The sequence below is a fragment of the Pituophis catenifer genome, unplaced genomic scaffold (assembly GCF_029215685.1).
Source record: "Pituophis catenifer annectens isolate HBS135680 unplaced genomic scaffold, rPitCat1.0.hap2 SCAF_3, whole genome shotgun sequence".
Taxonomy (NCBI): Eukaryota; Metazoa; Chordata; class Lepidosauria; order Squamata; family Colubridae; genus Pituophis; species Pituophis catenifer.
Genome location: NW_027256883.1, coordinates 169,363,944 through 169,390,710, shown reverse-complemented (window position 1 = coordinate 169,390,710; position 26,767 = coordinate 169,363,944). Strand labels below are relative to the sequence as shown.

The 26,767-nt window shown below is 39.0% G+C and overlaps 1 protein-coding gene across 2 annotated transcripts; it reads left to right on the top strand.

The window, feature by feature from the left end:
• The first annotated feature begins 1,458 nt into the window (after positions 1 to 1,458).
• On the top strand, positions 1,459 to 25,644 carry ETNK2 (ethanolamine kinase 2). Of its 2 annotated transcripts, none has more exons than XM_070939758.1 (8): positions 1,459 to 1,617; positions 14,969 to 15,228; positions 16,753 to 16,890; positions 19,454 to 19,602; positions 19,771 to 19,854; positions 22,085 to 22,278; positions 23,210 to 23,283; positions 25,500 to 25,644. In XM_070939758.1, the coding sequence occupies exons 1-8, from the start codon at positions 1,459 to 1,461 to the stop codon at positions 25,570 to 25,572; spliced, it is 1,131 nt and encodes a 376-aa protein (XP_070795859.1). In that variant the 3' UTR covers positions 25,573 to 25,644. The 2 variants fall into 2 exon arrangements, with proteins under 2 accessions (XP_070795859.1, XP_070795860.1); XM_070939759.1 differs by lacking the exon at positions 1,459 to 1,617 and having other exon boundaries at positions 14,984 to 15,228; positions 16,753 to 16,885; positions 19,473 to 19,602; positions 22,085 to 22,174; positions 22,223 to 22,278.
• The last annotated feature ends 1,123 nt before the right edge of the window (positions 25,645 to 26,767 follow it).

Below are 26,767 nucleotides of genomic sequence, written 5' to 3'. Positions count from 1 at the left end.
TGAGCATAGCGGAAAAAAACTGGTTTGAAGCAATCAGTAGGACTGCTTCCTACTGTCCTATGAATGACTGTGGAAGACAAAGTCCAGGGAGAAAGGGGCGAGAGAGGCATGCTTGCATTAGCTAAAAGTGAGCAACTGTTACCAGGCTATTTCCATTCTAATTGTTCCATCAACAAAATGTTCAGTGAAGCATATCAGATTGTATCCATGGCAGAACCTGTGTCACATTTTTAACCACTGACACAGTTAAGGAACAATTTTAAGTTTAGGTATGGGAGGAGGAGAGAGGAGGAGGAGGAGGAAGAAGAAGAAAATGCTGTGCTGCAGTTAGGATCAGGTGTGAAAAGGATCTTAGTTGGACACATTAACCGTTTCATAATATTTATTTGAATCAGGACTGGGAATTCCTCTCACCAAGCTTGAAGATACTTTGCCTTTAATTGCCTGATAGCTAAAAATTAGTCTGATAATCTCCACCTGCACCTACACACCGTTGAAATCCCTGTTGAATTCTGGCTTGTCTGTCACAAACCAACTTATTAGCTGCCTGCCGCTTAAGAATAGTTCTGTTGAAAAGTTCCTCACCTGATATTCCAATCCATGGCTCGATGACTATTCACCGAACTCAATTCCCTGAATTCGCCTAATTCCCTGAATCCTAACACCTAAGCAGGGTTCGCGTCTCAAGCGAGGCGATGAGGCGTTGGGCGCTTGTTTGTGGCTCAGAGCAAGCAGCCCGCCGCGAACACAAGCCAACGTGTGCAGCGGCGCTTACCTCGGAGCAAACAAAGACCGAAAAGACTCGCAGCACAAAAAGCGCGGGATCCGGCCGGTGGACACTTGTTCTCTCGTCAGTAATTAATCCTCGCAGCTCTTTTCCCAACCCTCCCCTCAACCCGGCGTCTTAGATCCAGAAACTCCAGAGAGCTGAGCTTGGTGTGCGCCGCTATTGCTTAGAAGCGCCAATCGTGGCGTCCGCTAACAAGAGCGCCGGGAACAGCAGCTTCCTGGCGGGAAGATGCTCAGCCGGCGACCGCATCCTTCTCCTCCTCCTCTTCCTCCGCGCCTGGCTAGCGTTCCGCCACTTGCCCTCCAAGAGGAGGGCTGCTTCTTGGAAGGGGAGGGGGCTGCTGTGGTCTGGCGGCGAACGATATTCCTCCCTCTGACATCACAATCTGGGCAGCCTGGATGTTCCAATAAGAAATGCTTGCTGGGGGTGCGGTGGGAGGAGGAGGAGGTGGTGGTGGCGGCGGCGGCGGCGGAGTGACTCATGGATTCGTCTCGGGGCTGGCTCCTCCCCTCCCAGCCCCTTCCCATCTCCTCCACATGGGCTACCTCGCAAGTCTCCCGTTGCTGAGGGGGGTGGAGTTGCTGGGTGGGAAAGGCTGCTCTTCCGTTTCCCTAACTCTGCCTTGCACCTGAAGTCCAGCCGCGTGGTGGTTGAGCTGCCGATGGGGCATGGAGGGAGCGGAGGAGGAGGAGGAGGAGAGCGCGCGCGTCTTCTCAGCCGTCCGGCGCGTCAGCATTGCAGTGGATGAGACTAACGTCCTGCCGGGGGCTCTGCAGCTGATCCGAACGCTCAGACCACAATGGGAGACGGAGCGAGTTAAAACCAAGGTACAAAGGCAGAGAGAGAGAGAGAGAGTTCGCTCGCAGCCGGCGGCCAAAAACGCACTGCTGTGGGGCGAGATTGCTCGGCATCTTCTTGCCAAGGATACCGATGGCATTAAAGGAGGGAACAACAGCGAGGGGCGTTGGGGGCGGGAATGGTATGCAGGAAGTGCAATTCACCTCTTAGGTGGGTTTTTTCTTTTTCTTGTTAAGGAACATTCAACAGGTCGAGGTTGGGTTTGGTAGTGCGAGCCTTTCCCTATTAAAATGGACCAGGCAGCACCTTAGCTCTTTCCTTTAAGCTTTAGCTGCACATCTTCCACAGGAACGCAGTGATTTGAGTCACCCATTACATTCTCTGATCACTTCTTATAAAGGTGATCCAAAATTGGATCTTTTCCACCCTTTCTGTACATGGATGTGGGTTTGAATCTTCGACCATAGTTGGCATGCAGAGAGAGGTCCTTCAGGCACAGATTATGATCAGGACTCTGTTCTGAATGTTTAGTGGATGAGACATCCACTTTGTTCTTTATGATCGTTAAACACCAGCTGAATGCTATTTCCCCCACAAAACCACCTGATGGTTAGAAGGAATTTTTAAGTGGATAGATTTCCCCTCCCAGTTCTTTGTAGTCTAGTCTTGTTTAAGCATCAGGTGTGATTGCAGGCATATTGTCTTTAGTTTGGAGAGAGGGATTTGATAGTCACTGCCTCCTATAATTTATATTTTTGTGACTCCGTGGTCATATCTATAAAATAGAAATAGAATGAACATTCCTCTTACTCAGAAATAGCATGAACATCAGCTGTTCCAATGTTGGCCACCATCAATTTTTCATTCTGTGATGTTGAATCCCTTATAAAGCATGTACGTAAATAAACCAATCTATGTTGGTTTACTAGTACCGTACTGTTTTTACAGCAAACTCAGAATAACAAGCCACTCATGACTTTAGCAATTCATGGAATAAGGAGTGCATTTCTGTGCTACACCCTATTTTTTTTCTCCCACCTTTTTGCACTTCAGTGCAGGTAAAGCACTTAGCCAAGATTGCAGGAAATTGCCCTGTAGCCATGCCCGCTGATCTCTTTTGAGACTCTTAAAAGGAAAAATCTATAAATCGCACAGTTCTTGGAAGAATCTCATTTTAATTCAGATTTATACTTATATGGAAGAAACTGTAGAAAACATCGCACAGAGATCCGTGTGCTGGTTCTTTATAGCTGCCTTTTCCATGATACAGCCAATTCATATCTACAAAAGTTTATTTTATCATCTCTGTTTATATAGTACTTGTGCTCTTGTGAATAAATGAGATCTTATGTTAAATACAATACACAGAGTCCCTGACTCAAAGCATATAATGACACAGTTTCACAAGATTGCAACTTTGTGCATATACTCATAGTTTTAAGTAATTTTACATGTTGGGCACATAGATAGCTATGCTGAATAATCTATAATTAAGAAAAACACATTTGATTTACTTGAAGCATCTTCTAAAGAGTGAAAATAGTATGTAGTCTGATCTTGCTCTGGATGAACTGACAATTTCTATTTTATATACATGAATGTGTAGTTACCCTTGTCTTGCCAAATGACAGTTACTTATCCATCTATCACCAAAGTAGGTACTTTGATGCTGGTTAATAAGTGAACCTCCACTTTAACAAAGCAGGAAGAATTTCTGCTCCTCTTTTCTTGAAACTGGGCCAGCAAAAAAAAAAAAAAAAAAGCAGATGTTTGTATTCTTTTGCAAAAAGAGTAACACTGCCTTGGAAAAGATCTTTTCTACTAAGCTGCTTCTAAACCTGGATTCTAGAACTATCCTCACTTTTAAGTAGCTATGGGCAAAGTCAGTTTGGAAATCAATTGAGATATTTTTCTCCATATTGAAGACCCATTTTTTTCCCTACACCCATTTCCAAGAATGTGACCGAGTTCAAAGCAAGGCTCTTCTCCAGCCCCTTCTGTGAGCCCCAGATACCTCCTCTACCACCATGAGCTTTTGAAAAGGCCAAACCAACCATTGCCTTACATGGGTGTCTTGTCAGGCAGCAGATATGGATGTGCAGCAGATGATGGGTGATTTATTATTTCAGTGTTTTATACTGCCAAAAAAGATGAGGGATGCTTTAGAGACATGCATACTATAAACAACACCTTCTGGCTTGGGTAATATACACCTTGATTAGGGGTTGAAGAATGATGGGCTTCTACTACAGTGAGCAATATACTTGGGCCTGCTGAAGTTCAGGTATATGTCTTCTTCTTCTTCTTCTTCTTCTTCTTCTTCTTCTTCTTCTTCTTCTTCTTCTTCTTCTTCTTCTTCTTCTTCTTCTTCTTCTTCTTCTTCTTCTTCCCCCTCCTCCTCCTCCTCCTCCTCCTCCTCCTCCTCTTCTTCTTCTTCTTCTTCTCCTCCTCCTCCTCCTCCTCCTCCTCCTCCTCCTCCTCCTCCTCCTCCTCCTCCTCCTCCTCCTCCTCCTCCTGGCATTTGGTAATAAACAAGTGTAGCTGAAGGTCTCTGGGAAGCTTCCATTTCACTAAGTCCCTGGAGTCTGAGCAGCTATGTTGCTGTATTCAGAATGCCATTGAGGAAGGCAGATGCGGACTCAGACCTTTGGGGAAAGCTCACTTCGTTGTGATAAAGTGAAAATAAACCCTTTCCTGGTGTCATGCAGAGAATTCTACTGGTTCTATTTTTTTTTCTACCGGTTCTAATTCAGTATGAAGAAGGGATGTTTGCTTTCATCATTTCTTTTAGAACAAGAAATAACATTAATCATGTTCTTATGAATAAAATAAAATATGCTACTCTTGCATTTGTTTAGTTAGGAGGTGGGCAGTGTGAACTGTCCAATCTATCATTTTTTTGCTTATCTCTTTGGTCTTCAGCCACTCTGGCTTTCCATGCTGCAGATCCCCAAGGAACACATCATCAACCCATGGAGACCATTTTCATATTGGGAAGTGTAGTGGCAGCCAGGGATGCTTTGAGTGATTGAATGAAGTGAAGCATAAACCATCCTCCACCACTACAATAAAATAAACTTAGAAACACTTCTTCTTGAGGGTGAAGGTTCATTCTCTGAGCTTGTGGGTTGGTTTCTAAATGTTTCATTACCAGGATAGGTAACATTTTCAGCAGAGTTTAAGGGATGTCAGTGTCAGTGTTCTTCTGTTTATAAAGGCTTTGTGTGGACAGTCTTCTGATGGTGAGGTCCCATCAGGCGAAGGTCTCATCAGGTCAGGGTTTTGTGATGGTTTTGTGATGTGACCTCTCCACCCCAAGACCTACTGTTCACACAAATCCCTTACATACAGAAGAATGCTGACACTGACATACCCTAAACTCCACTGAAGATGTTACCTAGCTTGGTTATGAAACATTTAGAAACCAACCCACAAGCTCAGAGAATGAACCTTCACCCTCATCCTACACCCGAGCTACAGATATTTGGCTCTATTGCACACTTCTTCTTCTTCCTAGCATTATTCTCATGCTATGGCAGGGTCCACTTAAAATAAATTTAGAAACACAAGACAAATTTGAAAGACTTTCTCCAGTACCCAAGAGCAAGGTAGAAAAGAAACCCTTTATCTAGGAAAGAAAACTTCTGAGAAGTTGCAAACCAGATTATAGCAGCATCAAGTATCATATTGATTGCTACAGCATCATTACCTGCTGTAATCCCCAATCCTAATATCTTGTAAATACTAAGATAAAAAGATTCACCTATTTATAGAAACATAGAAAACTGAGGGCAAAAAAAGTCCCAGTGGTCCATTGAGTCTGCCGTTTGAGTTTTTTGTTTGTTTGTGTGTTTTTTTAATTTGATTTATTCATTATTTTTATTTTATTATTAATTTTTGCCAGATGATAGACGTGTATTTATCCTAAATTACTGATGTTTGACTCACCCTCTCTGCTTGAAGTTGGTTCCCAGCTTCCACTACTCTTTCTGTGAAGTAATACTTTCTAATATTACTTTTGAACCTCCCTCTTGTCAGTTTGAGGTTATGCCCCTGTGTTCTTGATAGTTGCTTAATATTGAAACTACTACCTTCTAGAAACTTATGCACACCCTTAATATATTTAAAGGTTTCAATCGTGTCCTCCCATTCCCTTCTGTTCTCCAGGCTGCACATGTTCAGTTCCACCAATCTTTCCTGATATGTTTTGTCCTACAGACCTGTCCTACAAGTCTGGAGATGAGCAACGATTTTGTTGCTGGTCTTTGGACTTACTGAATTTTATCAATATTTTTTTTTTTAGTGAGGTCTCCAGAACTGTATTCCAAATGGGGTCTGACTAAAGCCCTATATAATAGGATTAGAATACCTCCTCTTTCCTGCTGGTGATCCCTCTAATGCAGGGGTCTCCAAACTTGGCAACTTTAAGACTTGTGGACTTCAACTCCCAGCTTTGCTGGCTGAGGAATTCTGGGAGTTGAAGTCCACAAGTCTTAAAGTTGCCAAGTTTGGAGACCCCTGCTCTAGTGATAATCCCAACATTTTGTTTGTCTTCACAGTTGCCTGGCTACACTGTTTACTCCTTCTGCAGTCATCTGATGAGCACCCCTAAATCCTTTTCTTCTGTTGTTCTGTCTAACACTGTACCTCCCGATACTGTAGTCTGCCAGCAGATTCATTTATGAAGCACATTTTTGGAAGGAATATTTTGCTAGACGGCTAATAGAAAAAGCATTCATCACCACAAAAGCTACTGCAGATTAAAAAGGAGGAGGGAACTATGATCACTGTTATTGACTGGGGAGAAATGATATCCCGACCCCCTGTTCGATATGATTCTGAAGAGATGCAGGCTTGTTGGTTATGACTGTCCACCCAATTTGGCTGGGTGCCCTCAGCAAGCAGGTTCTCAGCAAGCCTGGGGAGTCTGTGGCAGAAGGATCATTACAAATTTATAAATTGTCAGGTATAATCAAATGGAAAAAAGCAGTGGGAAAATAAATGGGAAAGGTCATCTATAAAGAGCCAGGGGAAAAAAATACTAAGGCTATGAGTTCTCTAGGATAGTTTGTTCCTATGCATGCACAGCTTTGGCTTCTGCACCAATTACATCTTTTCTGGATTAGAGGTTCTCCTTGTAATCATTCATGCCTTGGTTATCACATGAAGCAGTTCTTGAAGAGCACCCAGAAACCAAGGCTAGTGCAAAATGCCGTGCTGTGGGCAATTATGGGCACTTTTTAAAATGTACAGGTCACACAAGCTTCCACAGATTCAATTCAAGGTGCTGGTGGTGCATCACCTATAAAGTCCTTTATGGCATTAGGCAGGATTATTTGTTAGAATTGCCTTGCCCCAATTATATCCACCCATCTCATCAGATCCAGCATGAGAAGCGTACTACAGGCCCTGTCCATAAAGAGTCATCTAGCACAGGGGTCTGCAACCTTGGCCACTTTAAGATTTGTGGACTTCAACTCCCAGAATTCCTCAGCCAGCTTTGCTGGGAGTTGAAGTCCACAAGTCTTAAAGTGGCCAAGGTTGGAGACCCCTGATCTAGCAGGACCAGGAAGAGACCCTTTTCTGTCATGGCACCCAGGGAACATCATTCCTCCAGAAATCAGATTGGTCCTGATCATGTTGGCCTTTTGCAAGTCCCTGAAGATATAACTCTACATCTAGGAAGTCAAGAGCTGTTGCTCCTATTAAACCCACCTCCAATGTTTTTGTCTGTAGGTCAAATCTTATACCTGAGATTTGTCCTTCCACCCTTGATTTGCCCTATTTTTGCAGAATTAGAATAAAGAATTTAGTTTGGGCAGCATGAAATGAGATGCCTTAAAACAAAGGAGATGAGAAAAATTTGGAGGTAGGAAAAAGCCCACCCATCATAAACCCTTCTTTCTGTCTCTGTGACATGCTATGATTTGCTATGTGTATGGTTACTGCAATCACTGACCGCATTCACAAACTGCTGGCATTGGGCAGAGTAATTTAGTCAAGATATTGAAAGCTTACATAAATTGAAGACTGTAAAATAGCCTTTGGTCTCTTAGCAGCTCATCTTCCCCAGTTTACAGCTGAGAAAACTGGAAGCATTTCTCTCTAGTGTGCAGACAAAATGAAGTTCCTGAGCATTCAGATTTCAGAAACTTCTCTCTTGCAGCATTCAGGACTCTTACTTCATGCTCATCTAAGCAAAAAGCCCATTAGGATTAGCACCTCTAGTTGATGATCCCAGTATTTATTAATTGTATTATATTTTATTTTGGTTCTGCCATTTTAATGGTATATAAGGTCAATAAACTAGAAATATAATAGACAAAATAGACTGGGTAGTGTATGTGGCAGGTCTGTTCTACAGAATAGAAGAAAAGGAACTGGAAAAAATCACAATATATACAGACCTGCAAGTAGAAGTAGAACAACTTCAAAGTTTCTTTCAAAAGAAAGCAAAAATGGTATCAATAACAGGTGCCTTGGGTGCAATCCTAAACATCTGAAGCACCACTTGAACACTTTTGGCATTGATAAAATCACCATCAATTGCAAAATGCAGCATTACATTTTGTGATGGTACCTTTAATGCCGTTAAACAACAAGGAGCATAGGTTGGTGTGGAATGTTATCTGTAGACCAGAGAGATGAATAAGAAAAAAACACATTGAAAGAATATATAAAGTATGGTGAAGAAGAAGCACTGAAGCTAGTACGCTATGAAAGCTTACTGAATACTGGAGAGACCAACACCAACTGAAGAGTAGAAAAGAGACATGGTAAAAAAAAGTATTACCTGAGCAGTACATTAAAAAAAAAAAAAACTAGCAAGCAAAACAGATAATAACAAGACCTGGAAAAATACCAGAGAATATTGTCAAGAGGAAGCAAACATAGAAATGTCTATTACACATGACACCAATTCTATCATTTTGCATCATTGGCCCTCATCTACTTAAAGTTTTCCCATCATTGATGAATACACTTAATAGGATGCCCTGCTGAACTCAGTAGGGTATGCTTACTTAGGCTTGTATGAAGTCTCTTAGCAGAGGAATAAGGAATTTCTCCTTTCTAGAAGTTGCTCTACTACATCCCATCATCCCTCACCATTGTTGATCCTAGCTGAGACTGCTGTTAAAAAGTTATTCAACATATGAAAAACTACTGACTCCTCATCATGTTTTAGCAGGTGGGATTTTGAAGCTTGATTCAGGGCAAAGAGATGTTACCATTCTTTATGAAACATTGTCTTTGTTCGTGATGCTTTAAACAGTATTAAGGGATAAGTCCTTTCCCAAAAGAACTTACAATAGAAAAACATGGGAGAAGAAACAGGAACACGAGGGAGACAGAGGCAGAAATAAATAAGATTAGTGCAGCTTGCTTTAATTGCATGTGTTTATGTATAATTACAGACCAAGTTATAATAGGACATGGGAAGCAATGTTAAGTGAGCAAAAGGAGTATACAGAACTATCATACTAAGAGAGAAACAAGAGTTTTTACATTGGTGTACATAAAATACACTGTTATTTGGCATTTTTTTTAAAAAAAAAAAGTCAGATGTTTAGACTGGATTTGAATTTTAACCACCTATTAAGTCTTTGCTCAAAATTCCATCCAGGGCACTTATTACTATTAGTACTACCTTTGCTTTCTTTTGCCATAATTATTCTGTTTGTAGGTCTTTATATTTTATGACTTTCTCCAGTTCTTTCTCTTCTGCTGTGTCTCCAAGTTCTATCACATCCACTACTCAGACTTTTTGTGTTTGTTATTGACAGTTGTTAAATCTGCTTGAAGCAAGACAGGTGCTTGTCTGCTTGAATGTTACTGGTAGGTGCTTGTCTGTTGGCTTGAAATTATTATTTTATAAGGTGCAGGGTATTTAGCAGCAAATAAAATATATAAGGAAGTAACTCACCAATATTAAATGAGAAACTGAGTGACTTTCAAGGAAGAAATAGTGAACCAAAGTTGGCTCTTTTGAGAGCAGAGTCAATGACCATGGTGGAATAAAGAGCAGTGAATGGACCAGCTCTTTGTGAATTCCTCTCCAGACAAGGATAGGAATGGCATCATTAACAAGTGCTAGAGTCAGTTGCTCCTCACAAGAAGACTGCCAAACAGCATCTATTCCAACAGAATCTGCAGATTCAGACCTCTGGGAGACAAGGGAATATCATTGTAGTCCTAACCACAGTTCAGCCTCTTTCTAAAGGGTACTAGGTTCACATGCTTTTCTAATCACTTTTGGAAATTAACTGTTTTTTCAACTATTACGAACCTTCAGAATGGCAAGTTTGATACAGTGAATGAGTTTCCTTCAGCAAGAAAAGTTTTAAATATAATTAAGAATTTTTTAAAATTCTGGGGAATGGGTAAACAGCAAAAGATTGATTAGAATGAGTTTGAAAAGTTATAAGCAGACTAGGGTCCAGATGGATTTAAATTAAGATTTTGAAATTAATTATGAGAATCCTTCCCTTGGGAAAATGTTGTTTTGAATTCATAAAAAAAAATAGGATGAAACTTCAAAGGTTGGCCACTAGAAGGAACTAGAAGGAACTAAATATTACAATTAAAGGAAAAGAACATTTAAATTAGGCTTACTAATATAGAATGGAACAAAATACTTTAACATTGGATTTTATATGTGAACAATGGACCCAGAAATTAATATAAATATTATCTGCCATTATAGATAGACTGGGTTTAAAAGGTGTTATGTCAAAAAACAAGTTTTACTAGACAAGATTGAAAGTACCTGAAAGTGGATTTTAAAATTACAAGTTAAAGAATGATATAGAAAAACATGCTACATTGGATATACAAATGAATCTGGCTCATGTCTTAATAATTAAAAGTGGTATACAAATAACAAACCAAAAGAATAATCTGAATAGCTTTCCTATACTGAATTTACAAAAGAGACTTGTTAAAGAACTTTGTGAGAAGGGACAACAAAAAATAAATAAAAAGAAATCAAGTTCTGAAATGTTCTTTGAAAGGACTAAAGATTAAGATTGTTAAAAGTAAAAGGAAGGATATAAAGTTGGTTTATTTGGTCAAGGTTAAAAGAGATATGTTATCTCTGATAAACCTTAATGGACTTTTGCTGATCAAGTCTGAACAATGAGATTTTTAGATTTTGTTTATGATAAGATATGAGATATGAGAAGGAGAAATGATTTGATGCTCTGTTTCTTGAAGTTCAGCAAAATTGATTCTTCCTGACTTTACCAGACCCTTCTCCTCTCTCAGATCCTGTTAATTTCTTACTCATTATGAAGTGTGTGTGTGTAGGTTTTCTAGACGATATCATGGGTTTTGTGGGAGGGCTGTGTGAAATGACTTGTGGTATGGATTTATTTCCTGCTTTATCCTTGTCTCATGGTTATGCACCTGAACTACTGTTTGATGTGAAGCTCCTTGGGCTGGATGTTGAGATTCTACTAAAAAGCCATCTGGGTTATACATCCTACTTATCTGTAACATAAGAGAAATATCTGAGACTGTAACACTGCCATGGTTTGGGGATTGTTATGTGTGTTGGACCTGGTCTTTGGGTGTTAAGTGAATTTCGTTGTATGGGTATACTGTGTATACACATACAATGACAAAGTTATAACCTCCTTCTCTTGTTGTTTTCTAGCAGCTGTTTTTAAGATGTGCTGTTGGTGAACAGGAGGTGAAAAACAACCATCAAGATTACTAGCTGTAGATTGTTCAGTCCTCCACAAATTTGTATAATTCCCCCTTTAAAAATCTCAAGGGGTGTCGGTCAGAGTGAACTAAATTTACATGGCAGCAAATTTCAGTTGTATGTAGAAAAGTATTTCTTTTTAATTGGCCCTGAATCTCCTCAAATTTAGCTTAATTACCATTTCTGAAAGAAAGAATAGCTTGTAAAAGCTTGTACAAATGTATTCACATTTTTTATATTGGGCAAAAGTGTTTACACTTCCATCAGGTTGGATAGGGTGGGCAGGCCCCTTCTCTTAAATGTTGCCATCTATTGGGACCTAGGAAGTGTTCCTTTTTCCATAGCAGCCCCTCCCCTGTGGAATGCCCCTTCCCCTTGAGAACAAGCAGGCCCCACCTCTTAGCCATCTGGAAATATGTAAAGTGCCAACTCTTCTCCCAAGTATTGGGTAAAGTGAGGTTCGAGTCAGTCTGATATTGTCGGATGCATCAGGTGCCAGGTTTAGAGTTTATTTTTGGCTTTTGTTGTACATCCAGAGTTGTGTATCTAAATATAGACAGTCATATAAGTCTTATCAATCAATCAATCAACCAATCAATCTCTTTATCTGCTTTCATCCCTATTTAAAAGCCCCAAATGCAGTTATTGTCTCTGGGACTGTAGCCCAGCAGTTCTCAGCTAGGGGCCATAAGGAGGCCCACAGGTGAAAAACTACAGCAGTTACATTTGTCATTGTGGTTCCCATTCACCATTAGACAGATCCTTTTGGATATCTTCCCAATTTCTTTTTGTGAGCAGTTTTGTATCAAGATTAAACTGGGCCCAATGACTATCTCTAGCACTAACTTCCTTTACTGGACCCAGCCTAGTTTGATCATTCCTTCAATCTGAGAACTCTCCATTTATCCTTATTCTCTGGGCCCATTGTTTCTCAACCTTGACTACTTTAAGATACAGTGTATGGTTTCAATTCCCAGAATTCCTCAGCCTGCATATCTTAAAGTTGCCAAGCTTGAGAAACAGAAACACTGGTCTGGGCCAATCCTGTGGACTCAGAAACACATGGAAGTCTAGCGGCTTGTTTTATAAACAATAGAAAAAGGAGAAATCCATCTGTTCAGGCAACCAGCCAAATTAGGGACAGTTGTTTTTTTTTTAAGCCCTCTGTTTGCTTGTGAGAAGCAGTCCAAGCAGCACAGCAAGCATCCTCAATGGAGACATCTCCATTGATCTGGGACCCAGGGCCACTCGGCTTGCTTTGAACATAAAATGCATTGAATCTTCATTTTCATATTGCTGTACAATACAAAAGAATTCTCCTTATCCTAATTCAGAGGTGCGTTTGTAAGTTAGAGGAAGCACATAAATTCCCATTAAGAGTGACTACAGGTTTGAATTGGGTGTTTTTTAATCGTGTTTCTCAGTGCAGAGTGATTGCCAAGATGCTTTATATTAAAAATAAAGCAAGTGCAGTGACTGCTTATACTCCTTTCAGTTTTGCTGTTGTATATTCTGCAAATTTTTAATTCTAACATGTAATGGTAGGTTCTTGTGCAAATTAATAAAATAAAAATATGCATGTTGCAATTCCAAATGTTCTGTTTTCTGCCCCAATTTCATGATGCAAATATTCAAAAGTGTGCTGAAAAGAATTCTTCACGTGTAGAAGTAATGCTTTTCACAATAATAATGCAGTTTGAATAAAATTCAAGTTTTTTTTTTATTTTTTTTTTATTTATTTAATTTGATTTATATGCCGCCCTTCTCCGAAGACTCAGGGCGGCTTACAATGTGCTCAGCAATAGCCTTCATCCTTTTGTATATTTATACAAAGTCAGCTTATTGCCCCCACAACTGGGTCCTCATTTCACCTACCTTAGAAAGGATGGAAGGCTGAGTCAACCTTGAGCCTGGGGAGATTCGAACCCTGCAGTAATTGCAGGCAGCTGGTCTTAATAAGCTTAATAACAGGGTGCTTTAAACCCCTGTACCACCAAGTTTTGCGCAAGGAGAGCTGCTGGGATAGTCCATTCTGCACCGTAGTGCAAGTGAGCAGGGAAAATAATGACTTGTTTCATGGCTGTTTCGGAAATCCACATTTCCCTTTCCAACCTATGAAGTTAACTCTATTAAAATGCATGCAGCCTTTGTAAATTCTAAAGCATGCTGCATGACACATCATTCTGAGCTTGGGTTTTTTTTTTTTTTTTTTTTTAGAGTACCATGCAGTTTGTATATTATAATTAGACTTGCATCATCTGTGACATTATCAAAGGACAAGAATTAGTGACAGTAATATTAATCCATCTTTTCATTCAGCTTGTACTATAGCACTGTTAAACTAGCTGTTTTCGGTATACCATATTTTCCTTTCTCCTCCCCTTATTTGCTGCTTTACTGATTTTCATGCAACTATAAAATATAGATGCTTATTTTCAATAGAATATGCTGCACATCTCTTTTTTATCCAAGTTTCATCTTACAAGAGCTAAGTCCCAGGTTAAATTCCCAAGTCCAATGAATTTATTGCATATGTAACTCAGATTTTTTCCAATGAACTATAGGTTGCATTCGTATTCTCCTCCCTCCTTTCATTTACCCTTGAAACAATCTTGTGAAGTTCATTAAGCTAAGGCAGCAACTGACAGCTGGCTCAAGGATGCCCAGTGAATTGTCTATAATTGATTAGGAATAATCATTATAACTTTGCTTTAAGTATTTTAAACCAGGAATGGGAAATCTGTAGTTCTTCAAGTGCTATTGAACTACAGCTGCTTAGTAGCCCAACCTAGCCCAGTGTACTACAGTCTCCCTATCTTATTATATTAAGCTGCCTTCTCATTGTATAACCTCAAAAGATAAACAGACGAACACCCTCACTATATGGTCCCAAAGTGTGCATTGCCATGATCTCCATCTTTGATCATCTTCCTGAGACTGTTCCTATCCTTAACATAAGGAATGGGCATCCAATACATTTGGAGGTTGTAGAAGCTAGGCCAGACATATGCAGTAAATGTTCTTCAGTTATTGTTCTCAACTCTTGTTAACATACACTAGCTTAGCAATTGAAGGGGCTTGGACTGTGCAAGAGCATTGTCTACAGCAGAAGTCTTCAAACTTGGCATAGCTGGCTGGAGAATTCTGGGAGTTGAAGTCCACAAGTCTTAAAGCTGCCAAATTTGGGGACTCCTGGTCTATAGCTAGAAAGAATGAAACTAACAAAGTGGCAACCTAGCTGCCAGGAAGGTTGGCAACCATCAAGCGGGGAAGGAGGAACAGAGAGAGTCTTCAACATCTATTTTCAAGGGTGGAAGGTCCAAGACATGATAGCAATAACAATTTTTTTAGTTGTTACAACTGACACCTCACAATATATTTTGTGAAACCTTTCTCCCAAATGTATTCTTTTACACAAAACAAGTGAAACTGGGACACCTGTTTCTTATTCTTTGGCTTGGTTCATATATAACATAAAACCAAGGGTAGTTTTTATTTTTAAATCCATGGTTTATTGAATAACCCATAATGACCCATTCACATATAATGCAAAAACAAAATTTGTGGCTTCTCACATCTTATGCACAGCCACAGATGGCTGAATGTTATACTGGACTGTCCTTTAAGAGCAACTGTGATTGTTCAGCCTGCCTCTCTCTTTTTCCCTGTCTAAGCTCTTCACTGAAGGCATCACCAACAAGCTAATGGCTTGTTTCACAGATGAGAATATGAGAGATGCAGTCCTAGTGCGGGTCTATGGCAGGAAAACAGAACTTATTGTGGATCGAGCCAATGAGCTGAGAAATTTCCAAGTCCTTCAGGACAACGGCTGTGCCCCCAACCTCTTCTGCACTTTTGAGAATGGATATTGCTATGAATTCATGTCAGGGAAAGCTCTGGGACCAGAACATATCCGTGAGCCAAGTATGTTCAGGTATGTGTACTTCCTTGCTCAAATCTATAAATAAAGCTGATGGTTATTATTAATTGCTCCCTGCTTTTAGTTTGGCCCCATAGTGCTATTGTGGTGTTATATCTAAAGTATTACTCAATTCCCAACTAAAAAAGTCTTAGAGATAATACAGAAAATAAGAGATGCTCAGGACTGTCTCATAGCTTTTGTGTAACAGTGTTTCAGTGTCCATCTTTTTTGCCTCCGTGGCAGAATACAAGCCCACCAAAGACCCCCTTTTTCCCCAGAGGTTTTCTGTAAAAAAATTGAATGAATAAAAAGGGTTACAGCTGTTGCATGTTTTGAAATTCAGTGAAGATGCTTAAACTTCATTTTCATTTAATGGGAAACACAATTGGGAAATTATTTAGATCATTTATTGATCTTCAAATCAGTTGCACAGGAGACCACAAGGAGGGTTTCTTTTACAGATTTTTTTCCTAAAGTGATTTTTCCTTAGATAGGTTGAACTATGATTCCCATTATCCCAAGGGAGACTAATACAGGCTGGAGATTATGGATGTCATTATCACATCTTTCTGGAGGTACTAGATTAAGGAAAGCTGTTTTAAAAGTAAGTAAATCAGAAAACTACTTTCCCAAAATAATACTGTGAGAATTCCAATACCACATAATTTTGATCAATTACCATGGTACTGTAGTTAGCACAATCACTAGCACTGATTATGTTTATCTAGTTTGGATAATGAAATGTCTGCAAGAAAACAAATAAGCTCGGAGAGCACCAAGGACCTCTCCTTTCAACCCTGAGCCACAATATTCTCCTGTATTGGTATGTAATTAGAAAATAATTTGCATATTTAAAACAATATTTTGTATAATGTTCTCTTGGATCAGAGATCCCATATGCTAAATTTCGGGAATGTTCTGGTAATGGATGTAGAGCATCCATCTATCTAGAGTATTAAATAAGATATGTTGTCATGCTAGTTTTATTGGAACTGGGATACAGAAAGTAGAATACAATAGTTGCTGATTTTTGTGGGCCCATTTCAGGTGTCAGAAAATGAACTGGAGATATATTAGTGTTTCTTTTTTTATATATGCAAAATTAAGGGACATTTTGAAGACAAACTGCTTAAATAAACAAAAATAAATTAATTTAGATCTGGCTTGGTTTTCCAAATTAGTACTGAGGATGTTACCTTGTTTGGTAATGAAACATTTGCAAGAAAACAACGAAGCTCAGAATCACCAAATTATCTTTTGTATGCAGTTCTAATTCATCTGTTGTGGTTTTAATTTGTAGAACTCAAAGTAACATACAGGATATTACTTCCTCCTGTTTTCTCCACAATAGCCCATTGTCTTGGACTAAGAGGAACTGGCCTAAAGTCAGCCAGCCAGCTTCCAGGGATAAGGGACAACTAAAGCTCCCAATCTCCCATGTCTTGTCCAGCTACTACATGAAACTAGCTCCCACTTTTGCTACATTAAAAGTAGTGTATTGCTCTTGATTTGTTCATTCTTTGTGATTTATTTTAGGCTAGTAGCCCAGGAGATGGCCAAAATGCACAGGATTCACACCAACGGGAGTCTCCCCAAGCCTTGTCTTTGGCACAGATTGTACAAGTACCTTAATATTGTGAAAACTGAGTTTGACAAAAAGGCATCAAATGCCAGGTAAAATAAAAATTAAAAAAACATGAATATTTGCTAAATACAACAGTTTTGGTTATGACATTGTAATTATTTTAAGCATATAGTGCAAAATGCTGAGATAAGCAATGAGTCAAAGAAAGATAATTAATTTGTTCTCATTTAAAACAACCCCCCCCCCCATGATAAAAGTTATGGCTGGATCCTAGACAGTTTTTTTGAAAGTTCAAAATTGAAATGATATACATGAATTTGTTGAATGAATAACCTGTTGTTGAAAACTGAGGATACCTATACTTGGTTTATCAGATTTGATTATGCTTCATAACCTGAGGCCCTCCAGATGGGTTATAGTCTAACTTATATAGAAAGCCAGGAGACAGAACAACTGGGTTTTAATACTGAATAATGTAGAAAAATCAAACCGCAAAGATTACAGGTCAATGTCCTTTATGTTGCAGAAAAATTGACTCCTACAAATTTTACATGCTTTAGAGTAAAAAATTCATGTAGAATTATGTTGTGCAATAAATAACAGCGCTCATTCTGAAATAGATACCGTATTTTCCGGCGTATAAGATGACTTTTTAACACATGAAAATCTTCTCAAAAGTCGGGGGTCGTCTTATACGTCGGGTGTCGTTCTCCTGTAACCAGGCTCCTGTAACCAAAAGACTCTGACGAGCCTTAAATGGCTCTGGCGATCGAAGCTCTGACGATCCCAGCTTTGCTTGCTAATCAGGCAACTCAGCTGGGATGCCAGAGCCATGTTAAAGGAAAAAACTTTTTTCTTTTTACGTGGCTCTGCAAGCTCTGACGATCCCAGCTGAGTTGCCTGCCGATCAGGCAACTCAGCTGGGATCGCCAGAGCCCAGAGCCCTGTAAAAGAAAAAGTTTTCCCCCTCCAGCTTGCTTACCTTAGCTGCTAATCGCAACGCTTGCCTTGCTTCGCTTGCCTGAATCCATTCCATCAGCAAGCCACTCCCTGCCTGCAATCATGCAGGCAGGAGTTGTGGACTTCAACTCCCAGAATTCCTCAGCCAGCAGAACAAAGCTGGCTGAGGAATTCTGGGAGTTGAAGTCTACAAGTCTTAAAGTTGCCAAGGTTGGAGATCCCTGTTCTATTGGGTAAGTTTTTTTCCCCTTTGGGAGCTTTAAAAAAAATAGTCAATTGGGTTTTTTTTAGTTCTTCTTTTTTAGACCTAGCCATTTAAAGTTTAGGAAGTTTTAAATTTAGCTTTCATATAAAAATAAAAATAAAATAAAATAAAGTAATATTTGTGCAGCTTTCTGAGATTTAGTGTGTTTCTGTAGTGTTTCACTCTAACTACACAAACACACAAAATCTCACAAAGCTGTATGTGGAATTTTGTGTGTGTAAAGTGTGAAAGTTGGTTTTTTGGGCTTTTTGTGGCTGTGTGAGGTTCCTGCTTGTTGCAGGGGCCATTTTGAGTCTAGCACAGCTGCTTTTACATTGTGGGTGAGCCTGTTGTGTTGTGTGTGTGTAAAGTGTGAAAGTTGTTTTTTTGGGCTTTTTGTGGCTGTGTGAGGTTCCTGCTTGTTGCAGGGGCCATTTTGGGTCTAGCACAGCTGCTTTTACATTGTGGGTGAGCCAGTTGTGTTGTGTTGTGTTGTGTGTGTGTAAAGTGTGAAAGTAGTTTTTTGGGGGGCTTTTTTGTGGCTGTGTGAGGTTCCTGCTTGTTTCAGGGGCCATTTTGGGTCTAGCACAGCTGTTTTTACATTGTGGGTGAGCCAGTTGATGTTTTTTAATTTTTATTTGGTGTGCGTTGGAAGAGGGGCAGTCTTATACGGCGAGTATAGCCCAAACCCTATATTTTAACAGGAAAAGTCAGGGGTCATCTTATACGCCCAGTCGTCTTATACGCCGGAAAATACGGTATTTTTCTCTCTCTCTGAAAAAAACACCTATTTGCCTTCTGTGCATTTAAAGCACATTTATACTTTAGGTTACTATAGGGGACACCCCACAATACAACCCATCTTTTTGCAAAGTTTTTACAGCAAGGTGTATTCAGGCACATTTATTTCAAATATCCCAAGATTTTCACATCTGTGTATAACTGATACTGATTTCTAGGAGCATGCTTCTAGTTCTCCTGTCCAGTTTCACTTCTACTTAGTCACTTGCACTGATGGGCAAAAGGGCAAGAAGTCTGAGCACACTATAGTAAGGATTGTGTTTACTTCGCCATTCACTAAATACTTTCAAAAGAGAGTAGGCCTAAATCATCCATGAAAATTTGTTGTAAAACAATTGCCATGTTGGTATAAATAGTTTTTAACTATGGGTGAATACTAGGATCAGAGGTGGTTTAAGAGAAACTAGGAGCAGAATTACTACTGACGAATAATTTTAATTGATGAAAATTTACTATTTTAAATATTTATTTGGCAAATTCATATACATTTCATAGAGAATTAATTACTATTTCCTAATGGGGCCCAGCAGCTAGAAAAAGTGAGCCTTATGTCACAAATCTTACTAATTTTTTTAAAAAGACTCTAGCAATAAGAAAGGTTTACTGTCTACCAGTGGACATGGCATCATTTTGTCTTCCTTCTCAAGCTTCCTTCAGGAAATGCAGATTCCTAGCCTAGAGGTGTTAGAAGAAGAGATTCATTGGATGAAAGAACATCTGTCCCAGCTTCAGTCTCCAATCGTCTTCTGCCACAATGACCTTTTGAGCAAGAACATCATCTACAACAAAGCCGAAGGTTTGTTACCTTGTTCTCATACATGCATAATACTTGCATACCAAGCATGGATTAATTTTAGAACATCATTCAAGATAAAAATGACAGTTGCACATGATTTTTTTTTCTTTTAGAAGAAGCCTCTCTATAGAAACTCACTTGCAACTATTTCTGGCTTTATGTTTTCAGGTCATGTCCGGTTCATAGATTATGAATATACTGGCTACAATTATCAAGCATATGACATTGGGAATCATTTTAATGAATTTGCAGGTGAGTGGATATCCTCCCCCCCCCTTCGCATTTCCTGCATTTGTAGAAGCGGGAAATGTCTTGTTATATCTAAAATTGAAATATGTTATATATCACTTTTCTCTGATTGTAACAGCAGCAACTCATTACTTGCAAAAGGTGCTGCCCTTTAACCTGCTGCCAAGTATCTGCAGATCACTCACTTTGCTGACTTATTGTGCTCCAAGATGTGACAGTTGTTTCTGGGCTACTAGTTCCAGTGTTGCTTGCCAGCAGATTCAAAGAATGGAAGGCAAAGCTTGAATAATGCTAATTCTTACTTTTTGGAAAGTTTGCTTTAAATTACAAACTGCTGAGAAACAAGAATATCTGTAGTGATAAATGGCTTATAGATTCCATTGGAGTTGGGCAGCCAATACATTTAAATACATGAATAATAGTATCTTAAACAGCCATTTTAGGTCACTATAAGATGATTTCCCTACCCTGATCCTCCTCCTCCTCTCCAGCAATTCTGATTTTAAGGATGGATTTTAGAAACCAACTTCTTTTCAAGAAACTGCATGTAATTATCCAGACTGTATTAATTCTCTGATGAATGGGGTTTTTTTTTAATACAGGAAATGACTGTATGGCTAATTAGGTCTGCTACCAGCTCAGCATGTACCATATCTATTCTGTAAGGATCATGAAATCTAAGCTGGGTCAAACTGGAAGATTTTCAGAAGAAAAATGCAAAAGTCATTAGAAAAGATTTATGTAGTAGCAGCATTTCTTCAGAACAAGCTGTTGGTTGCATGACTATTTGCTTCTGCTACACTATGAACTAGAACAGAAGTGATATGATTGCAGAAGACAAGCAGGCTTGCTCAGTGTGATAGTCTACTCTCTGAAAACTACCTCCCTTGATTTTGCTGAATGACTTTTAACAAACCTTCTAAGATATGTAGAACTTGGGGATACTATTTTGCACTGATTCCAGTAGTATTTGATTAAATGTTTCCAGAACACAATGTTGGATATTGCTCAGCTTCACAGCTTCTCTCGGGACCTTATCTTGTCCTTTAAAACCAGAAAAATCTGCTTAATTCCAGTGGAGAAGATAATTCAGAGCTGCATCTTATAATTAAGCCTTGGCTGGACAATTTAGAATTGTCCTTTCAAGGAAACTGTCTTGAACCTGTATCTGAAATCAGCGAGAAATTGGATGTGGGCCAAAAGAAGCCTCAAACCAGTCAAATCTCCTTCAAGTGTTGCTTTTGACAACATATACTGAGGTACTGGCACTTTGCTGCCAATCCCTGTTCCCTGTGGAGATGATTTTGAAAAGGGTTTGGAAAATTCTGGTAGCGTAATAGTGTAACAGATGGATTGTTGTAGATATTTTAGAAGCTATTTATTACCAGGCTTAGAACAGCTATTCCCAATGCTTACTAAGTTCAGTTCAAGGTTGCTCTTTTAGATCTATAAATGGCTTGGGCCAGAATATCTCAAAGACTGCTTCCTCCCTTGTGAGGCCGCTTATAATCTATAACATTCATCAGGAGTCCTGAAAGAGAGGCTAGGCTGGCGGATGTAGTATACAGGATGTTTTCCACAGCACTGTGATGTTTGGAGCTTTATTCCAAGAGCAATTAGGATGGGTCCATCCTTATTTACTTTTATAGTCCAATAAAGAAGTATTGTTTGGTTAGACCTTTGATGTCCTCTGCTTGATGTGAAGCCCAACAAAAGGAAGAAAAGCAATGGGAAGAAAGGATTGAGCTATGGTTACATTGATTCAAAGCTTTTCTTAGTTTGGGTGTTTTATTCATTCCTTGAATAAACACCTGGATTCATTCTTTGTAGCAAACTACAATATGAAACAACAGCTTATCCATTAGACTTCTTCTCTCAGCATTTAATTATTTCGATTCTCAGCTTCTTCTCCTCTAGCTCTTAAATCTCTCTCCTTGGTTCCCCCAGTCAAATTCCTTCAGTTTGTTCAAATAATGACAGAAACCATAAGGGTAGTACTTCCTTCTACAAACTTGTTTTTCCTTCTTCTGTTGTAACATTATCGTTTGCAATTTCTTATTAATATGCAACAATAATACAGTAATGCATTGGGGTGTATAAATCTTAAAATCAATCCAAACTTCCCAACGGTCTGGCTAAATTTAAGCCCATGTATTTACTGGATTCAGTTTAACCCCTTTCCATCGAGTCTGACATCGACTGCACTGAGTCCTCTTGCCTTCTCTGCTCCCAGGGCTCAATGAAGTCGATTACACCTTATATCCATGCAAGGAAGTCCAGTTGCAGTGGCTGAGGTACTACCTGCAGTCTTACAAGAAACTAAGCCCAGAGGACCAGGGAGAAGGAAACAAAAGCAGAGGAGGTAGTGGAGCAGTGTCTGAAGAAGAACTGGAGAGTCTCTATGTGCAAGTGAACCAGTTTGCTTTGGTGAGTATTTGCAAAATGATCAAAGGGTGGATAAAACAAGACAGTCTATTTATTGCATGCTCTGAAAACTGAGGCTGTCCAAGTCACATTAACCCAATGGCCATTTTTATATTTATAGTAATTTATTAATTAAAAAGAAGGCCACAGCACCATACTAATTGTTTGTTTTCTAATCTCTTTTCATCCTTTCATCTATTAGCTATTCGTATTTATAGATCAACCTGGTATCTTCTAGATGTTTTGGATAACAGCTGTCATATTCCACAGCCAATATGATTATTGCCAATTGAAATTCATTTATTTGGAAGGCACTCGGTTAGAAGAGGGTATTTATTCTACCCTGTAGCCTAAGCCTAAGCCAACAAATGTGTTTGCCTAAGAGTGGAGACTAGTACTGTAAAAGTCAGCTTCTACTTGCATCGATCTGTGTATGGTTTTTATTCCTGCAGTCCTAGGGGCAATCTAATTTGAATGTTTGCAACCATAAGGGAGCCTTGGTGGCGCAGCGGACTAAAGTGCTGTTAAGTAGCACTTAGCTGCCAGCTACCTGCAATTACTGCAAGTTCAAATCTCTCACCAGGCTCAAGGTTGACTCAGCCTTCCATCCTTCCGAGGTAGGTAAAATGAGGACCCGGACTGTGGGGGCAATAAGCTGACTTTGTATAAAAAGAACACCACTTGGGGGGGGGGGCAAAAGCCCTACTAAGCAGGTATATACAAAAGTATGAAGGCTATTGCTTAACGCATTGTAAGCCGCCCTGAGTCTCCGGAGAAGGGCGGCATATAAATCGAACCAATAAATAAATAAATAATAAATAAATGACTATGTAGCGCAATAGTGGATTTCGAAACCCGTTGCTACCAGTTCGCTTGTGGGTGATCGCTCTTCATCTGAAAGGCATCTTTCTGATATTTTGTTGTCTTTTCTCAGGCTTCCCATTTTCTGTGGGCTTGCTGGGGCCTGATCCAAGCCCAATTCTCTACAATAGACTTTAATTTTGCCAGGTGAGTCATTTCTATCTGCACTGACAGGACACAAAGAAGATGCTAGTGGTTTGTTTCTGCCTGGCATGGGGGTGGGGGTGGGTGGAGATACCAGTGACAATCAGTTTGCTATGTTGGTTGAGAGTCCTGATCATCAACGTAAAATGTTATGGTTGCAGTCATATAAGACTTACCTAAGAGCACTTCTGTGAGATTTACTTACATAAAAGTAATGTGAAAACCTTGCAATGACTTTAAGTCTTGATAGCCTGTTTACCTATAGCAAAAGAAGTGAGAGCTTCCAGATTTCCAGCTTGGTTAGAGTTTAATAAGCTGTCATTCTAGAAATTAAGCACATTTAGTGTTAATGACCTGTCAGTTCTATACCATCTGTCAGTTCTATGCCATCCAAAAATTTGTCTTTTTTCATGAGTTTTAAGACAATTATTGAAATATTTTGAAGCTTAATGACTTTTTGATTTTCAAAGGTGGGCTAGAGAAACTTACACTGTATTGCGGTAAGACACCTAAAGTCTCAATGCATTATAAAAAAAAATGAACTAACAAATAACTTGTTGAAAATATCAGTGAAGAATCAGTTTTAATAGAAGTTCCTGATTCTTCCCTTGATGTCATTCACCCTTCTGCCCCACATAGCTCCTAAATATGGGCTTCATATTATAATCCTTACCATGGTTGATTAACTATACATGAAATGAAGAGAAAGATAAAATGAAACCAAATGTATAAATGAATAACCCGCTTTGTTTTCTTTCCCATGGTCCTCAGTTGCCTTGTGACCCATTGAACAACTGCTCATTTTAAATTTCCTGCAATTTTTGCAAGTTTACATATACATTCCCAATCACCTATACTTGTCATCATTTCCAAATAATCTTGCATGGGATTGGTATTTTATGTACTTTCTCAGCCACAATCACTCCTAGGTAAAAATGAGTTTAGGATGTGGCCTTTGTCTTTTTTCTTATTACTGTAGTTAGTTGATAATGCACTTAAACCTATCCTGAAATCAAAAGTGGGGTCAAATGCTTAAATGCAAAGAATGTCTATGGAGATTCTCAATCATCCAGGCCATGGTTGTTCCAAATATGCTTTTCAAAAGGCAACTGGATGGTCTTGCTTTTTTCCCTGAAAACATTTTAAAGGAAAAAAACATTTTAAAGGAAAAAAACAAGAGACTTCAGTTGTCTTTTGAAAAACACATTTGGGACATCATTCAAAGACATTCACTTTTGATGAAAAGTCCACACTTCAAAGAAAAGCTCAAAAGCTGAGATAAATTCATATTAATACTTTAAGGGCATACCAATGGCTATGCTGCTCCAGTCTCGTATTTGAGCAGCACAGCTGATGATTTTTATTATCTGTATGATTAGAAAATACTTCCTAGAATTATTAGGCACTTGGTTATCTGGGAATTGGGGTATTTGTGATTATTCTAGAAAACCTTTAATGCAAGAGAGACTCTTCATGTAATGAGAAATGTAGAGGTAACCACACGTAGATTTTATGATAGATTTGAGAATCAAGAAGGGAAATTAAATGAGACATGGATTTAGAATAATTTTGACCAGAATTCCAGATTAGGTTAAATCAGATGCATTAGCAACAGGAAAGGAGTGGTTTGCATATAACCTGCCTTACTCTATTTTTAATTGTTCCTATGATTTTATACTTTTGGCTGAGAGTAACTAGATGGGTCAAGTCCCAAAGGTGCTTTTTCAAAAGGCAACTGGAGTCGTTTTTCCTTGAAGACATTTCATATTGCATCCAAGAAGTTTCTTAGTCCCATTGGTATTTAGGTGGTTCAAGGTCATCTAAAAACTCCATATCTAAGTCAGAATCTGATCCCTGGTTTCAAGCCCTAGCCTAATATTTTCATTGCTATACCTTATTATTGTTGATGATATTTTTATAACAGCATGTAAAATCATCCTATTATGAGCATCATATGTGAATTATCAAAATAAGCATGTTTATAAAAAAATGTAAGAATGCATATAAATGTGTGATAAGTATCAGTGTAAGAATTCAGTGTTTAAGTGCTGTAGATGTATGTGAAAGGAGAGACACTGGATAGAAAAGACATCTGCAACTTTTCTGGCATAATTTTCCATTTGTAGACACTGAAGAGCACCACATACTACGAAATCAATGTGTACAAAATGTTCCTAATATTTTACATAACAAATGTTTATCTTTGTATTGCTGTGTAGGTACGCAGACATAAGATTTAAGCAGTACTTTAAAACAAAACCTGTGGTGACTTCCCTTCAAATGTCCAAGTGAGGTTGAAGTCCAAAGAGTCTTCTGGTTCTCAAGATTCCACTCTTATTTTCTCTGGTGCAGAGCACCTGCCACCCTCTCCTCCTGCTGAGTGGTCAGACATCATGAAACAGGGCTGGGAAAGAAAAACACACCTTCCACAAAGCCAAAAAATTCAACAAAGCCCCTGAACTTGGCTGCTGCATGTTGGTTTCAGAAGGTGATGTTATGACATGGCTGCTGGCAAGTGTTTCTGGGGCATATGCAGGAAAGATTCAAGGGCTTCTGGGCTTTGTATGTGGGTGGCCAATAGGGGAGAAGGTTTGTTTAGAGATTTATATAGCCTTGAAGGTTATTGCTGGATCACACTTTTGTTCCTTGGCCAGAAGAAAGAAAACTAACAAGAGTTTTGTTTTTGTTTTTCAAGAACATGGGATTGTGGTCTTTTGGTTTGTGAGAATGGAGGAGAAACAATAGAAAGAATCCATTTTGAAATTTGCCCCACTCTCTACATGTATGGGTGGAGAGAAAATCCATGACTTAAAAGATTAAGACCCTGAAGGTGGAATAAATATTCCCACATGCATCAGTTTTAAAATATGGAACATTTAGGCTCAGGGAAAGTCCCAGTCCTTAAAGAGCTATTACAACTTTGGTCAAGCTTTGAGCTGATGGCCTCCCTGAACTATTAACTGGCAACAGAGAGCTCTGTACTGAAAATTGTATTAGACGTTGTGGGCAATTTCAACACCTATATTCTGAAAGTCAAACAATGTAGGCAACCTCAGATTACGTGTGCATATAATTCACACAGTGCCACTTTGAAGAGAGCAGATGTTACTACCTAAAACCTAATGTGATGAAAGCACAAAAGACAGAGTACTTTTTGTAAAGAATAGATGTACCAAATTTATGCAATACTCTATTATTGTAACGACCATATGTGAAAGAGGTTTACCCATCTCTCCCCACCACAAAATTGCATCCTGTTTCAAATGGTACAAAGATGATTGCATTTCCATTAATGTGTTGATTTGCCCATAGAGTCTTCTGTAATATTACATTGTGCCATTCAGTATTTTGAGAAGGTGAACTCCATGAAACTGAACATTTTAATAACACAAATAGATAAGTAGGGAAGTGTAATTCATGTTGATGTAGCACAGGAAAAAGAAAGCACACCAATAAAACTTGTTAACAAGGTTTTTACCCAAGTTTA

Coding starts and splice junctions, on each gene's coding strand:
- ETNK2 (XM_070939758.1), top strand. CDS start 1,459: ATGGAGGGAGCGGAGGAGGAGGAGGAGGAGAGCGCGCGCGTCTTCTCA. Junction 1,618..14,968: donor CGGAGCGAGTTAAAACCAAG/GTACAAAGGCAG, acceptor TCCCTGTCTAAG/CTCTTCACTGAAGGCATCAC. Junction 15,229..16,752: donor CGTGAGCCAAGTATGTTCAG/GTATGTGTACTT, acceptor GATTTATTTTAG/GCTAGTAGCCCAGGAGATGG.